Source organism: Falco rusticolus, chromosome 10 (assembly GCF_015220075.1).
Source record: "Falco rusticolus isolate bFalRus1 chromosome 10, bFalRus1.pri, whole genome shotgun sequence".
In the NCBI taxonomy this organism is placed as follows: domain Eukaryota; kingdom Metazoa; phylum Chordata; class Aves; order Falconiformes; family Falconidae; genus Falco; species Falco rusticolus.
In genome coordinates, this window is record NC_051196.1 from 26,697,870 (window position 1) to 26,712,352 (window position 14,483).

At 38.7% G+C, this 14,483-nt stretch overlaps 1 protein-coding gene across 1 annotated transcript in view; it reads right to left on the reverse strand.

Moving 5' to 3' along the window:
• Positions 1-2,745: 2,745 nt before the first annotated feature.
• Positions 2,746-14,483, reverse strand: part of VAPB (VAMP associated protein B and C) — a 31,976-nt gene continuing 20,238 nt past the window's right edge. The window contains exons 3-6 of the mRNA XM_037403353.1: positions 10,128-10,231; positions 7,827-7,907; positions 6,076-6,252; positions 2,746-3,944 (exon numbers count right to left, since the gene is read on the reverse strand). Coding sequence (XP_037259250.1) covers positions 3,786-3,944; positions 6,076-6,252; positions 7,827-7,907; positions 10,128-10,231 — 521 coding nt within the window. The 3' untranslated portion in view covers positions 2,746-3,785. The remainder of the gene's footprint in view (positions 3,945-6,075; positions 6,253-7,826; positions 7,908-10,127; positions 10,232-14,483) is intronic.

A 14,483-nucleotide genomic window follows, 5' to 3' on the forward strand; every position in this document is an offset into this window, starting at 1 on the left:
CGAATAGAAACCCTTATAGTTTATTGGTGACAAGAAACTCTAGCAATTTGCAAAGTGAGGTTCCAACTTTATCCCACTAACAGCATTTCAGGACAAAAAATAACATGGAATACCACCATCAAGCTATTACAATCCTGTATTTTTAGAAAATTACATTATGGTACATCAATCCCTCTCAACATGACACACGTGGTATTATCTTGCTCTTCAAGCCCTGAGGCTATTGCACAGAAACTTGAAACTGGGTGCCCAGCTTGCATCTGCAATTGCTGCAGTTGTGCATTCACAGCTGACAACTGCCTATGCAGAGCAATAGTTACGATCATTCATGCACGGAATATTTGCTTTAAGATGTGGGTAATTACATAAAAATAGTAGAAATAATTTTCCATTCACGTCCCAGTACTAGGCTTCGAGACATTTTAGGTATCTATTTATACCAAATTTGCTCAAAGAGTGCAGACAGGAGTGTAAAGCTCCACAAAATGAAGACTATCTAGGCAGCCTCTACTGGCTCTTACAAAAATTAAGAATAAATGTATATGCAAGTGGGCATCTTAAAGTAAGGATGATAATTAAGATTGAGTAATAACTTTGATTTCTACTATCATGTATCAATTACAGTTTTCTAATATCTGGTGTTGCGTGGGGACACCAGACAATAATCTTATTTAGAAACTCTATGTTTCATGCATAACTTCCTAAGATATACAATGCCCTCCAGAATAATTCACTTTCTATGAACATTTCGTGAAAACATTCGCTCTGGTATCATCATGTAAGAAACAACCTACAAAAGATCCAGGTGGCTTAAGAACACCCATCCAATATATTTTTGCAATGTATCTACAGACTGGCCTTTTAGGAACCTTGGACATCCTCAGATTTCTTTCTACTGCATATGAACAAAGGGTCTGGTCAAACACAGGTAAGAAGGATTCCACTGATCAGCCAATTTATTTTCAGCTCCACAGAAGCAAAGCATTACCCAGACAATTCACTGCTACCGTCTGCTCAGGCTGTTGTCAGAAATGGTTAGGAAAGACCTCAGAATTTTGTAAAGTTCCAAAATACGAGCAGCTGATGGAACAGTCTTGTCCAGGATCGATGGTGCAGGTCAGCCCCAGCTACAGCTGTTACCAACAGATCCCTAACTAAGGTCCTCTGTTTGCTGCTTTTATCACCACACACCTGTAAGGCATCTAGCAAAACATCAGAGTGTTTTCCGGGATGTCGTTATAATCCTGGAGTGCAAACAACGGGAACAACTTTGCTCACAAATGATTTAAAGTTCCAAGTTGTCACAGATCACTAAGTGACTAGGAAACACTGGAAGGACAGACATTCTGCTGGCTTTCCGTTTCATCTGGGAGCTGCCTATGCCAGCAGAGTCAACTGTGGTAGCTAACAAGGTGTGTAAAATTTGCCTGGGACATTACTACAGATATGTTCACAAAGAGACCAGTTTAAAGCTTCGATCCTCCCCCTCTATCCTGCAAAAACAGTGTTTTTTTTTCTTTTTTTAAACAAACTTTTTTGAGGCTGTTTTTCAGCAGAACGAAGGGCTCAAAAAAAGTTTTGGTTTTTTTTTTAAAGCAAATTAGGGATTCACATTTTTAGTGAGATCAAGATACTTGCAGCCTCTTAAAAAACCAAACCTACAGTCTCCCTTCACTAAAGATTTTCTCAAATATATTCTTCAACAAGTTTGCAACATCACGTACAACCTTGCCTTTCTGAATAGGCTCTTACAAAATGTTTCATGTAAGTCTTTAGCTTCTACTGCCCAGAATGTATCCTTTCCTTGATCAGTTCTCCCAGTTTGTCATAACGCACTCACTCCTTTGTTCTTTCCAGCTCATCTCCCATCTTCTCTGCCCTTTACAGGCACACTTCAGCTTTATCACTTCCATCCTGAGCAGACAAGGCACTAGCTTTTTAAAATGCTAAAGATACACCTCTCATTCCTGTTGAATCTTCCAGGGGTACTCTGAGGGTTGTTCATAAGCTGAACACACTAGTTAAGAGTTTTGCCTCCTATTTTCTTGCTAAACCTCACATAAAATTTCACTTATTTGCACTTGCAAGGGCGGAAACCCTTGAGACACACAAGCGGAACAAATATAAAGGTCAACGGGTTTAGCAGACAGGCTGCAGCCCAAACAGCTTTCTCAAGAAATCATAGAATAATCAAGGAATGAGAGAAGTCACTTTAAAAAGATGTATCTTAATCCTGAAAGGTGTCATAAAACCCTTTTGTCGCTGATGGTTTTTGGACCTACCATCTAAGAACAAACAGGAATTTACCTGCTCAAAGGCTACTTCGTCTGCTGAAGCGCAGCATGTTAAAACAGACTGAGTGTATTTTGTATTGAAACTATGCTTAGAAACAAAGTTACCTTAATCTTACTATGCTAACAAGCCTCTGAACTACTGAACCCAACTACACTGAAAAATGGGAAGTTACCTGGTGATGCAGCAGTCAGCATGGTTACTCTGAGCAACACTTGGGTCTATCGGGGCTCATGATGGGGTTGTTTGGATTGATTTTAAAATTAGGCTGGAAAAAAAAAAATCATCCTGAAACAAGGCTGCAAGTTTCCTTATGCAATAAACTCTGTTGACAGAGAATACTTTTTCCTTCCCACCCTCTAAAACTGTGAGAACATGACAAAAGTAACAAAGGAAACATTAATTTGGGGGCTTTATTTAATTTTTCTTTTCTTTTTTTTTTTTTTTTTTTTTTTTTAAGATGCTACATAGTCAAACAGGATTGGTCTTTTACGGCATAGGACTAGTTTACTACTAATATTTTTTCCCCTAGACAGACTTATTTACATACAAAAAGTTTCCTGACCACTGTTTCTCCAATGCTCAGATGATCAAAACTCCCAACAATTCTGTAGTGCCCAAAACACCAGGAGGCAGAAGAATCTTGCATCACTACAGCAGCAAATTTTTAGTTCTAGTCACTGGCTTTAAACAGGTGCCTTTTCATACCATATAGTATTAGTCAATTTTGTGACAATAAGGAAACATGAGATGAAATACATTAAATAAGTTAAATATGCATTAAACATCTCTGAATAACATTTTAATTCAACTAAATGAACCAACAGCAATATAGCTTGGTCCCTTTATGAGAACAAGGCATTGACCTTTATTCCAAACGAGCGTCATACCAGTCAATATATGCCTCTTAATGATGCCTAGCACATTCAGCATTGCCACATACAATTCTTTTCAGCTTCTCACTATTCATTTAAGTGCCAAGAAATTGGTAACTTGCACAGAGTTGAAGACACTGACAGAAACTGTTAAATTTATGAGCAGAATGGCGGATTAACGTATTTTACAGAAGTTATCAACACCTCCTGCCTAACCCAGCTCCAAACATCCAATAGGGCCAGCTCCAGCAGTGGAGGAATAGTTTTTTCTATTTTTCCTTTTTTTTTTATCTTTTTTTTTTTTAAAAAGAGGTAATCCAGCAACATGTACCAGGGTCTAAGAATGTTTAAAATGACATATACAATATTCCATTGTAGTGTTAAATCATTATTTTCTCCCCCCCTTCACCACTGAAGCGTATTCTCTTTCATTCATTCACTCATTGTACATTTTAAACTTTCTAGATTATGTTACATAGTATTTGTGCAGGGGTAATTTAAAGGCAAGACCTGTGAGATGTCATACATTAATTTTTTTTTAAACATTGTTATGAATAAATTTAATCCAATGATATGGCAGAACCATCAAACCAATTTACAATTTCCAGCATGCTGCCTCTACAAGGCTATTTTTCCTATAATTACACCAAAGACAAAGAACAAAACCACCAAAGCGAGTAGTCTGGAGCTGAGCCCTTCGTCCTTGACAGCAGCTGCAGAAGCAGATATTGGGTTGTTTGTCTGGGGTGCCTTCCTCATCCGCAGTCCATCTTCTTCCTAAAGGAAGATACGTTGATTATTTCTACTGAAAAAAAGCTTTCAATAGTCACCTTATCCAGTTCCTGTTTATTTTAGGTGGGCACAATAAAATAGGTGAAATCTAATTTAAAGCTTTACCTCCTAGATAATCCTAAGGACAGGGTAGTGAGGTAGAAGAGGAATTCTGTATCTGCCTGACTAGCAGAGCAAAAACCACGTGCTCTTGGAAGTTTTTTCCTGCTGACTGAGGTAATAGGAGATGCAATGAGGAAGCCTGCAAAGAACTCTTCTCCAAAGCCTGGAGACAGCTCCAGAACACCAAAAACAACGATGGAGGGAATGGCATGAAGATGCCTTTCTTGCTCTGTAAACAAATACAGTGCTGTTGGGAAAAGTGCTTTTCCGTATAACTAAGGTAAGTTGTGAAAAATATGCAACTTTAAGGCAATTATATTCATTATTCCCCTTGTTAGGTGTCACAAGTAAATTTCACCAGCATTTGAAGGGAAATCTATTTCCCCCCATCATATTAATGCTGACATTTTGACTTGAAACTAATGGCAGTAAGTAGGATATTTTCTTGGTACGAGTCTGACAGCTCTCTTAACTTGAAGGTGTATGAGACAACACATAAAACAACATCACAACACTAATTATAATTTCCAGTGGAGATGGTGTTCCCCACATCTTGATTGAACTACTGTGCAGCACAGCCGTGTGTTAGCGCACTCCACTCCACGCACACAGAGACCACTTTAGGAGATGGTAAAATGAGCCCTTTGTGACCCAACGTGTACAGCTGAAGCAACAGTGTTAGACTTTTTATGTGATACAGTATTATAGTGCAGAAGTAGAAGATACTGAAGCAAAAGCCTCCAGTCTATACACAAAAAAATGCTCAGGAAATAAAATTGTAAGAAGTTACTGCAGCCTTAAAAATTGCCAGGTAAGTGAAATTCAAAAGGTTCTGTCTAGGTCAGTGTTTCTGACTTCTGAATATAAAGGGGCACCTAATGTTCTGGAGGAAAACATTTTTCATTTTTTTGTTAGAAGTCACAGGCTACCACCCGATACCTCACTACTGCTGTAAGTCTGGATGGGGACAACTGACTTTTGTAAACAATAAAATGTTGTTCACCTATCCTGTAATTCTACTGCTAGGAACAACACATTTTCATGTTAAGTATTTTAACTCCCTTTAAACAGTGACTCTAGCCTGACACTGACAGCACCTGGTGGCTTGCAGCAATTTAACGTTGTTTTCTGATGCTTTACAAATATTTCTAACACTCCACAAAGGGAACAAACAGCTCACTTTTTTAACACGTTACTGTAAGACATTAACTCAATTCTAGATATTTCCTGTAGAGCATTTATTTAAGACAGATTTGAAAAAAGAAAAAAAATCATCATATTGTACTTATAATATTGTGAGACACTGGCAAAACAAGCACACGAGTAGTTAAGGCCGTGTCTCACCTATATACATATATTATTTCTATGTGCAAACCAAAACCTGCTTACAAATGTTTATAAAGTATTTCTGCATGCATCAGCCAGCCAAGCAGCATCAGAGCTGACAGAACAGGGTTCATTGGAGCTGTTATCTATGAAACTAGACATTTACAACAAATGAAACTACTGTAGAAGTTTTTCAGCATGGTGATAAAGGCTTCTCAATTACTTGATTTCACAGCGATGTGCTGCATGTGACAGGAAGTGTATTTCCTATTAATCTGTCTTACTTTGGTCATTTCAACTGCATATATTCAACAACTAGAACACTCAGTATTTGCACAACACTGCCCTCAAGCTCCCATCAGTTTGAGAGAACAGGGCCAAATGTAACACTGAATGCTTAATTCAGACTGAGAAAATTAGGTGGTAAAAAAAAAAAAAAAAAGAGGGAGAAATTAGTTTGGGTTGCTATCCGATCAGTTTCTCTGACTGCATAACTTATACGCTCCTTTCAAAGGAAGCACTGATTTCAACGCTTTGTCTGTTTCTAGAAAGAAACCTGAATTATCCTTTAATTTATAGACAATATTAAAACATTGTGCCAAAGTCAGGCAACCAAACCTTTAGGTCAGAAGCTTTTTTTTCAGGAAAGGGGTAAATCTGGAAAAAAAACCCCCGCAAGTATCTTTACCTTAAACTGTTTATTCTCCTCCCGTAACCTTTGAACTTCTACTTGAAGCCTCTTATAGTCTTCCATTACTTTCTTAACTTCAGTGTCATCCAAAGAAGAACTTATTGATTTAGACATTACAGAGGAATCTGTCTTTGTTGCAGTTGTAGATACAATTTTATTTATTTCTATGTCATGCTGTTAAAAAAGGATAGAGTGATTCTGGTTAGTTATTAACACCACACCACACACCTCATATGTAGGAGGAGAATCAGGTAAAATTGTCTGTGCACATGTGAAACGTGCCTGTATCAAAAGAAATAAACATTTTTCTTTCTATAATCTTTACTTCCCCTTTCTGTTTCACAGAAAACACCAGATCAGCTCCAGTAAGTGCAGACGGAATGACCTCAACTTTTCAGTCCCTGCACACATAGAAAAGGAAATCTCCTTAGACCATGTCCCACAACATGGATGGGAACTTACTTGCTCACAGTCTGCTTACATTATATGCTCTTCTCACCTTGTGTCCCACCCACCCACCCCTCCAAGCACAACACAAGAAGCTACTCCAGGAAGCAGGGTGTTGCTAGGAGCTACCCACCTGCTCTGCTATAGTTCCCTCTCTCTTCACTTCCCACAACTGGCTATCACCTCTCCATCTTTCTGCGCTTCTGTGGTGATGGAGGAACTTGCAGCCAAAGTTAGGAAGGAAGCTACAGACATCCAAACCCTCCTCTCTTTCCTGCCTTCCTCCCCATGTTCTGCACTTCAGAATGCAAAGGGCCTAACTCTCACAAAATACAAACCACTCCCCCCCCCCCCAAACCACCACCAAAGTGTTAACATGAAGATTTTATTTATATGAATAGAGAAATTGATCCTGTTACTGTTTGTGCTTTGTTTTGCCCTAATGAATTTTAGAGATTATAGAAAAAATTATGACTAAACAGAATAGAGAAATTTCATTTAATTTTCCTTCCTCTCATCACACCTCTAGACTGACAACGCAGAAAGTACCCTGGCCTAAAGCAGAAGCACCCACTTTTAGAGCAGGTGTTCGCTGTCCGGAGCGGGTAGAGCAGACATGGTGAGACTACAACAATAACATTATAACAGTACCATAATGGTAACTGCAAGCTGTCCAGTGGAAGGTAGTACAATTGTGCCTTCAGTACCTGCACACTAGGGAAACATTTTTCTGTTTATTCAATCCACCATCAGTTCTATGTTTGACACTACATCCTTCCACTAGAAATTGAGGCATTCACTACCCTAACAAAAAAGAATTCTACAGTATTATAGCTGCCAATTGCAATATAACCCCTAACTGCATTTGTGTCCTCCTTACCAGCTTTCTACCAATTTACTTGCTAAAATCAGTGTTGTATCAAGGAAACATACTGGAGTGTTGAACAGGCAAATTTATACTGCTGGTGGTTGTAACTGCTTCAGTATGAAGTCTGAGCTTTATGACCATCAGTCAGCATCTTTCAAAGTTTTTAAAATATTCTTCATCTGAAAACAGATCAGCTCAAAGATTTCTTTGTGCTAGTGTTGCACTCACATTGTTCAAATTAGCTGCCAGTTACATTAAGCATCCCTAAGATTTTAAATAATTTATATTGCGTTTTCAAAGGGTGATGCCATCCAGGCAGTGAAACAAGAGGATTCCGTCTTTTGCTTATATAGCTGTCTGTATAAACATGCCATTTTACATGACGTACTGTGGTATTAGGTTAAAACACTCAATAGCATCTGAAAATACTCACAGGCTTATCATTTTCCGCTGGTAGCTCAAACACACACCTAAGTTTCGAATCCATAAGTTCTTCTGGTTTTGCTTCTTTCCACTGGAATAATTTAATATTAATTTAATATTAAACATACTAGCATAATAAGGCAGATGAAAAACGCAGCGTATTAACTAAACAAACCACCACCATCTTACTCAGGAAAAACCCCACAGGTGTTTATATTGTTACTGTTAACCACATACATGATGAAAAATGAAACCAAATGTGTAAATGAGTGGTACCATAAAGACAGACCACATGCTCTGAAGGAAAACATGCTAAATAGTCTATTAATTTGAGAGAACTGGGAATTGTGTAAGAGTAATTAGCATAGATAGGGGGAGCTATGGTCATGATAACATTAAAAAAAAAACCCAACCACACGAAACAAGAAGGGGACACTCAAAGGAAAGGAAAGATAGCAACACCTCTGATCAGTTCTAAAGTCTTTGCTCAGCAGAGCACCTATTCAAGCTTTTCAAATTTCACATAAAGTTTTCTTCCTGATTGGTATGAACTACCGGACTGTCCTTCCCCCTCCTCATTTTTCAGCATCAATTAACAGATGTGCTACATACAGAAAAAGGACAGTTTTCCCTCTCATCCTCTCCCCTTCAGCTAGGAAGCCTACCATACAAAAGTTTCCGTCCAATATTTTAAATAGGGATTAACAGTTGTAAATCTTTGCTCGGTTGTCAGCTGTAACCCTGAACTGAAAGGAATGATTCATAGTAGTGATATACAGCAAGAAGCATCCACATTTATATCCCGGAGTTATCACATGCTTCTCTTCACTTTGACTATACTTCTGGTAGCATGGTATTGCTCAGCATATGTCAAGTAGGTGTCAAATTATGGCTAACCCCTGCGCAACCTGGAGAAGTATCTGTCTCATCCCAAATAGTTCAATCATACTTCAGCTCTTCTGCGGCTGAAGTCAGAATTCTATTTCGAGCTCACTGGCTGCCTGTGAAGCGTTGAAAGCTTTATAGTACTCCAGTAATTTGTCTCACCTGTTTATCCAGAACAAGAAGAGATTTGGAGAGTGGTAACTAAAAACTGAGAACTAATCAAGTGTTACAGAAAAGGAATCACACTGATCTGGAGAGCTCTGGAAAACTGAAAGGGCCATCTAGGTCTTAAAAACATTATGTGCTGGAAGAATAACATTTCCCATGGTATAAAGTAACTCATAAAAATTAAAGAAAGGCAGGCTGGCTTATCTTTCTAGTGATGCAGACATTTTATTACTACTGCTGTTTCTCCCACTGGATCTTATTTTGAGGCCATTAAATAAATATAATTCCATAAATCTCTTTCAGGAGGGAAATTTTCTTAACCCTGCAAATCGCTGCAGCTTAAAAAAGCTATTCAGAAGAAGATGCATATCGTAAAGACTACTATAAAAACACCATGATACATACTCTGAGGTTTTCTGGGTTTTTTTTTTGTTTTTAAGTAATACAATGCATACAAACACAGACAAGCTCCACACTTTACAGCAATGGCCTTTTTTTCTTGTGTCCCCAATAGCTACTGGAGTATTCTCTCAGACTAACAAAAGCTAGAGAAAGCGTCCTTGTGCCTTCTTGCTGCAGCAAATCTTGCTGTTATAGGAAAAGCCACCAGGCTGACATACTGGTTTGCTCCTTTCCAATTTGCCTTAATGTAGCCTGACATCTTATTTCTATATCTTTTGTCCTCTGCTTCAGTACCTACATGCTTCTGTTACTCTCATTTGTAAGCCACAAGACAAAATATCAGAGGGACTTTCATTTAACTAAGCCACAACAGACACAGGCAGGGAAAAAGAAAAATGCAATACTTGTAAATCATCTTCCTGGTTCTTGCTGGGAAAAGGAGCTGCTCAAGGGAAGACTCAAGATCAAGAGTAGAGGTATAAAATACAAAAGATGCCACAGACTTAGAAGTTATTATATATATTTCTAGAATATATAGTTCAAGTTGGTCCTTCCAAGAAGCGATACACTGAAAAAAATTACAAACTACTGCATGTTTGTTTCATGGCTTAGTATCCCATTACTGGCAGCAGCATCCTAAAGAAGCAACCACAGACACCAACTGTGTTTTTCAGTGCAAGATTCCTGGGGCTTGAAATAAACAGGAGACACCTTGCCATGCAGAGATGAAAATCTGGCAAAGCTTTCAAGGATCATTCCAGTGTGGTTTAACAACAGCCCTTAAGCATCAGAGTAAAAGACCTTATAAAATTATACAATCAGAAAGAAAACCATTTTAATTAATTTCCATACTTACTACTGCTTCCATATCTGAAGTATCAGCTGGAGCAAACATAGACTGAACCATAAACTTGTGTTTACTTTTCTCATTAGGGTCATAGTCAAAAGGCTGTAGCATCACTGCAAGAAAAACCCGAAACACATTACGTTACATTGCTCTGATGAATAGTCATGTGCTGATGATACAATTCCCAGATCTGAGAAATACAAACATTAAAATGGTTTCAAGTAGTTTGTCCATTATGATCAAAGCAGCAGCTGAGATCAGGAACTGCACTTTAAACCAAAACTTTACAAGAACATAAAAGAGACTTCTTCAGTCCAGATTTTTGTCAGAGAATTTTGGAAATGCTGATTACTGTACAATACTCCATACAGAACTACAGCAAGATAATAGTAGTAATTTAAAGTAAATGGGATAATTTACATATCTTCTGAGACAGAAGGGAAAATTCTCAGAGAAAGCTTATTTCTTTTTTCCTCCATCCTTGGGGCAGAAGTAACAAGCTGGCATTTTGATTAGCTGTACACACAGTACTGCTGATGGTTCCCAAGAACAGCTACAGAGGCAAAGTCAAACCTTTTAAAGCTTTAAGTTCAAGTCTCAGGATGGAAATTTCCTCTACAAAGTTTAGGAGTCTCATGGTATTTGTTTTATCAGGTACAAGTATTTCTCTTGCAAAACAAGTTGCTGAAAGTTTGTTACCAATTTACAGCTGTAAAGTTTATGGTTAAATGCTACATAAACTTCGCCTCTGAAAGGTATACAAGAAATGTGTTTCTCCCCATTCAAAAATTCAAAAAATTCCAGAATTTACTTATGCAGAAAATAACTTGGTCAGGGGGCAGAGAGCAAGGAACACTACATTTAGGCTGCATGTGTGCGCGCACTTTTAAAACAAAAACATTTTAAAAATTAACTTCATATTAGGAATTCCCATGTCTTTTATTTTTGGGTGAAGAAGTAACATGTTTAAGAAACTCAAAGAGGGAGAGTTAGGCATTTCATTCACATGGAATATTCTTTAATCACAGTGGCCCCTCAGAACCCTACATTTTGCAAATGACACCTGCACATTCAGCTACTGTGACATTAACACACACAGGTTTAGCATCAACATGAGACAGAACACGTGAAAATAAGCAGTTTACACAAACATGTTATGAAATATTGCAAAAAGCTATTACCCACTCAAATTTAAAGTGAAGCTTGCATATACTGCAATTACTGCTAGCATAAAAAAAATAATTGTGTAAGGTTTAAAAATTCACATTTTACGACCCATAAAGGCTATTCTAGTCCCTCAATTCAACCACTAAGGGAAGCAGTTCAGAGTTAGGATTACTTTCAAGTACCAGTTCTATTAACATTATGTGCCCGAATTCATATGCACTAATCGCAGGGGTTTGACGTACCAAAGCAATATTCAATGATCCCATTTTTTTAGAAATGAAGGCAAAAAAATTTGCCTCCTTCAATGAGCAGAACATGTTATGGCTGTGCTGCCTTTATCAAGCACACAATCTGTGGCCATCAACAACCACATGTCTTTTAAAGATGGAAGAGAAGGAAGACAGCAAATTCTCTCAGATTAGGTGCTTTAAAAATTATCACACATTTTTAATTCACCTTACAGTAATCAAATACTAGTCCAAAACAAACATCTGCAAAGTACAGGCTACTTTTAGAACTTATCTTTCCAAACAGAAGTGCCTGTACTGTGAAAGCACACGTATTTCAACCTTGCATGATACATCACTGAAAAGCAGCAGCGTCATTTTTTCTCCCGTCGTAGAGACCTAACTGATTTTAAATCTACATAATGTGTAAGATCCAACTGAGTAGTCAAAACTATCTACTGTTTATAGAACTTCTCCAGATCTGAATTTTTATCAGTTTGCTTTGCCGAGTGCAACTATAAGCTCATTTGAAAATTATTTCCCAAGTGATAGTGCTGAAGCCATTCTCAAAAGCCAAACAATTGCTGCTCTGAATTCCATTCAGTGAATCGTAAGAGCAAGCAGCTAGAGAGGCCCTGACAGTACAAACGTTGTTAGCACTTGTATTTTTAGATCAATACATGAAAGCCACATGGACACAAATTATTCAGCAAATGTCTGGTAAACCAGATGGGAAACTCAAAAATGTGTACTTTGTTAAAGAGGAAACCAAACCATTTCAACATTTATTCACATACTATTGGAGGCTTCTGTGAAAGGTCACTTCATGTAACTGCCCTAATTGCTGGAGAATTCACTAGTGTGATTCTGGCTCCTCTGTGTTGTCTGGAAGTTTCATACCTTATGCAAGAATTATGTAAAAAGCGTATGTTCCTACAGAATGCCTTATCAAATCAGTCATCTCACCTGGTCAAGTTTCTGACCAGCTTTCATCAGAACCCAGAGTTCTAAGAAACTGAATGATTAACATGATCTTCAAGTTTACTAGTACCAGCATCCATTAGGCAGAGGTATGTACTTCAACCACTTTCTAAACTGATCTCATCACACCTAAAGCACCGAAAGTATTCTACCACAAGCAAAACCTGCAAAGTCATTGAGAAATCAATGGAATGAGGAGAAAGGCAAGTTGTATTTGTTAGCCTACTCGTCTGTCTCAAAATTCAAACACAAAGGACTGACCTTATGTACATCCTGCTCTGAAGTGTTTCCAAAGAAATGGATACCAGTTTTCTCACACATTCCTGCTATACTCCCAATGCTTTACGCAAGGCCCTCTGTAGATAGCAAAGGAGAGGCAGTGACCACCCAATATGCTCTTTCTTTTTCCTACAACAGTTTACTGGCAAAGTTATTAACAACGTCAGAAGCATTAAACACTTCTGGTTTTCCTACAGGAAACCTGCTTTCTCAAGGAACAGAGGAAATCTGAAGCAAGAAACACGGAAGGAGGCAAGATTCTATCCCATAACACCTGCTAGGATCTAACATTCCCTTCCAAGAGCAAAAGGAACAGAAAAGTCCCCCTGCTCAGATAGTCAGCAACCTTCCTCTAGTTTCCATCTACATTTACTAATGGCCTGTTTACTTGGTCCTGGACCAATACTGCCCTTATGCTTAAATATCAAAGAAGGGGAAGAGCCATTTACTTCTAGCGCACTCCAAGACATCAATCACAGCAACTCTTGGCCTTCTGGTAAACTAAGCACGCCAGACTCCGTGGGTCTGCTCTGGGCCAGGCTCCCCATTCATCCTCTGCACCCGTTCTGGCTTGAACTCCTCTGTATGAGCTACTTTGATTATACACTCAGGAAATTTTACTAGTGCCTTGGACAACAGCATTTATACCCTCTTATCTCTTCCATTTTCCAGCCTGTTTTGTCTTATGCACAGATACATTATCTCAGCATCCTGGTCTCCCTAGCCAGCCCCCTTCATTTAACAAGCTTGCAATTATAGCAGGAGTATTTTATTCGCCAAGTACATGATTTTGCAGTTTTTCTGATGAAAGTCATCCTCTGTTTCTGTTACTGTAGCTTTCAAGGACACCCAGTTCTGCTGTGTATCTTCAGCCTCCCAACTTTTCATCATCATCAGTGTTTTTAGCGTACTCTTTGTGCCAGAATTAAACATTAAACAAGATTAGCCCCAAGAATCATTCTGAAGAAACATTGCTAGTAACTTCCTGCTATTACATTTCCATCCACAGTGTTTACTCTTAAGTAGTCCATTCAGTAGTCTGTGAATCTATTTTTATTTTCTAGCTTTAAAGATAGTTTTCCCAAATGGCACTACATGAAATTCTTTATGGTCTGGATAGATCCAATCTACCACACTTATGTCACCACTACATGAAACACCCCAAGCAGCCAGAGGGGCAAGCCTCAAGATCATTGTGCAATTTGATCAGCTCCGCTAGAGGTGAACCAAGGACACTTGTATCTACGCAAACAGGCAGAATCCACTGCACCACTCCACACTAGTTCCATGTTTACATAGTTCTTTCTGTAAATACTTCAATACTACTAAGAAACGTTGAATCTATGAAGATCAAGCTAGATTCTCCTAAATCAAGTGGATAAAACCAAACCGAAACGGGGCAGTGGCTATGCAGTCCTGGGGGAGCCGGACGCAGCAGTGATGCTGCCTTGGCAGAGCTGGGGGCCGCAGCAGCAGGCAGGACACCATCGGTGACTGTAGCAAAAGGGGCAGCCCCACTGCCACCAAAGAGAACAGCAGCTGCACAAGCACCCTCCTGAAGGCAATGCCAACCAACTGCCTTTTCAAAGTCAGGCAGGTTTACAAAAACCTAAAAATTCAAGGATATTCGACAGCAGCCTAAGGATAACGTCAGCTTCTCCCCATTTTTAGGAAGCATGTTCAGACTGCTGTCTTCAGCGGGACAGCGTGC